The sequence below is a fragment of the Anneissia japonica genome, unplaced genomic scaffold (genome assembly GCF_011630105.1).
Source record: "Anneissia japonica isolate Jap-2015-1 unplaced genomic scaffold, ASM1163010v1 scaffold70019_len1948_cov186, whole genome shotgun sequence".
NCBI lineage: Eukaryota > Metazoa > Echinodermata > Crinoidea > Comatulida > Comatulidae > Anneissia > Anneissia japonica.
The window spans coordinates 1-1,948 of record NW_022747066.1 but is presented as its reverse complement, the minus strand read 5'-3'; the positions used below and the strand labels follow the sequence as shown (position 1 = coordinate 1,948).

Below are 1,948 nucleotides of genomic sequence, written 5' to 3'. Positions count from 1 at the left end.
TATAAAGAAATGTTTTAAACAATCTGTTTTGACCAACCCATTATGATAGACGCCGTGGCTGCTGTGACTGCATATTGTTTCTCCACATACTTAGCGACAAAGACCCCAAATCCTCCGAGAATGGCTAAATCACATGCAGTAGTTATTTGCAAAAGTACTAGTGTTGGGTTAGTGAGTAACCTTTTCAATCCTCTTAAAAGCCCTTCAAAAAAATCAAAAAAATGAAATAAAAACATTAAGTACTGTAGATGATTGTGTACCGTTAGTATTAATCCATTTGTAGTTTTAATCGCATATTTGATTGAACTTCTCCGTTTTGGAATTTAAAACTAAAAATATAGTCCACAATGTTATCTGCTTCAATATGCTACTGAATATACTGTTAAATAATTACAGTATTAAACATGGATGCTTTGTAAATTAATTAGCTGCTTCGTTAAAAAATACGTCACAAACTAAGTGAAACTAATTGAAAAGAAAGCATACCTTTTAGACCTGCCCGTACACCATTTTGTTTATCTTTCATAAAGTCTGTTTTGTATACACTGGCAATACTGAATTTTTCATTTTCCCCTTTATTTTTCAACCTTCCGCCACAATATGTGCATTCGTATTTCTTTAGATTTCGAGGAAAGAAAAACAAGGGAATAGATAGCATAACTATTACCACACCGGCCAAGACAAACCCAAGCCACCAAGCCCCTATCCAACGAGAGTCATGGGGATCGGTCGGAGTGCTTTCATCATCGACTCGGTAGAAATCCACATACAGAGAAAGACACTGAAAACTCGTGAAGAATCCGATGAAAGGACCTACTCCCATAGCCATAAACATTCCACCTAAAATTTAGAAATAAGGGCCTATATGTGAATGTAAATCAATCAATCAATCGATCAATTAGTCAATCAATTAATCAATCAATAAATCAATCAATCGATCAGTCAGTCAGTCAATATTCAGCTATTCAGTCAATAAACTAATTATTCAACAAAAACAATGTATCGATCAATTAACATACCAATAAATCAATCAATCTCACCGATCGATCGATAAACACTGACCAACAAAAAACAAAATATCGTATTGAGGATATACACATTCATTATTCTTATGACCAACGTTAGACATAGGATCTGTGGTTAGACAAACCTCGGAGAGAGTGAATGTACTGTAGGTATTTGAAAACATAATGATATAGATTATTTCAACTTTTACAACAGCTTACCAACGTATATTGCGGTTGTCGTGGAATCCACTGTCGAGTCGTCCAGATATGTGATGGTTAACGGAAAAATTGGTGCGGCTCCAATGCCAATCAAGATCTGACCAATTACTAGCCAGAACACACTTAAAGGCTGTTCTACGGTGGATCCACCCGATGCGCATCGGTCCTCGGTTACACCCCTTAGAGAGCATAACTCATAATTGTTGTTAAAGTAGCTAGATTCTTCAGTGTCGTTAACCTGCATGTGGTTACTTTGGCTATATGCGACCGGATTAGCGGTAAAATGCGGCACTGCATGAATAAATAAGCCAACTCCGATGACAACACAACTAGCACCGAGTAGGCGCGGACGGTAAGATTTCGAGCCGTAATAGGTGACGAAGACAACCGTAGATAAGCTCACTATGTCGTTTACAGTGGCAATCAGTCCAGATTGCGAACTCGAAAGTTGAAATTGCTTCTCAATGGTACTTATACAACCACCTAAATAAGTTGACGCAGCTACAAGCATTGCAAGTAGAGGAAGTACCACTAAGCAAAATGCAACTGGAGTACTGACACGATTACAACTTTGGACCAAACAATCTGTGTTTTCATCACCATCGTCGGTTGTTGATGCCCGAGAATATGCACCAGCAGCAGCGTCGTACGTGTTACTGTGTGACTCCTTCATTTCATCATCATATGTAATATCCAATATTGAATCAGCTTTGGACATACTC

At 37.9% G+C, this 1,948-nt stretch overlaps 1 protein-coding gene across 1 annotated transcript; it reads right to left on the bottom strand.

The window, feature by feature from the left end:
* Positions 1–37: 37 nt before the first annotated feature.
* LOC117120435 (solute carrier organic anion transporter family member 2A1-like) lies at positions 38–1,942 on the bottom strand (the record flags this gene model as incomplete). The annotated part of the gene is made up of 3 exons (XM_033265463.1): positions 1,227–1,942; positions 487–840; positions 38–202 (listed from the first exon to the last, which is right to left on the bottom strand). Coding segments are annotated over exons 1-3 (1,192 nt in total), but the record flags the coding sequence as incomplete, so codon positions are not given.
* Positions 1,943–1,948: the final 6 nt, after the last annotated feature.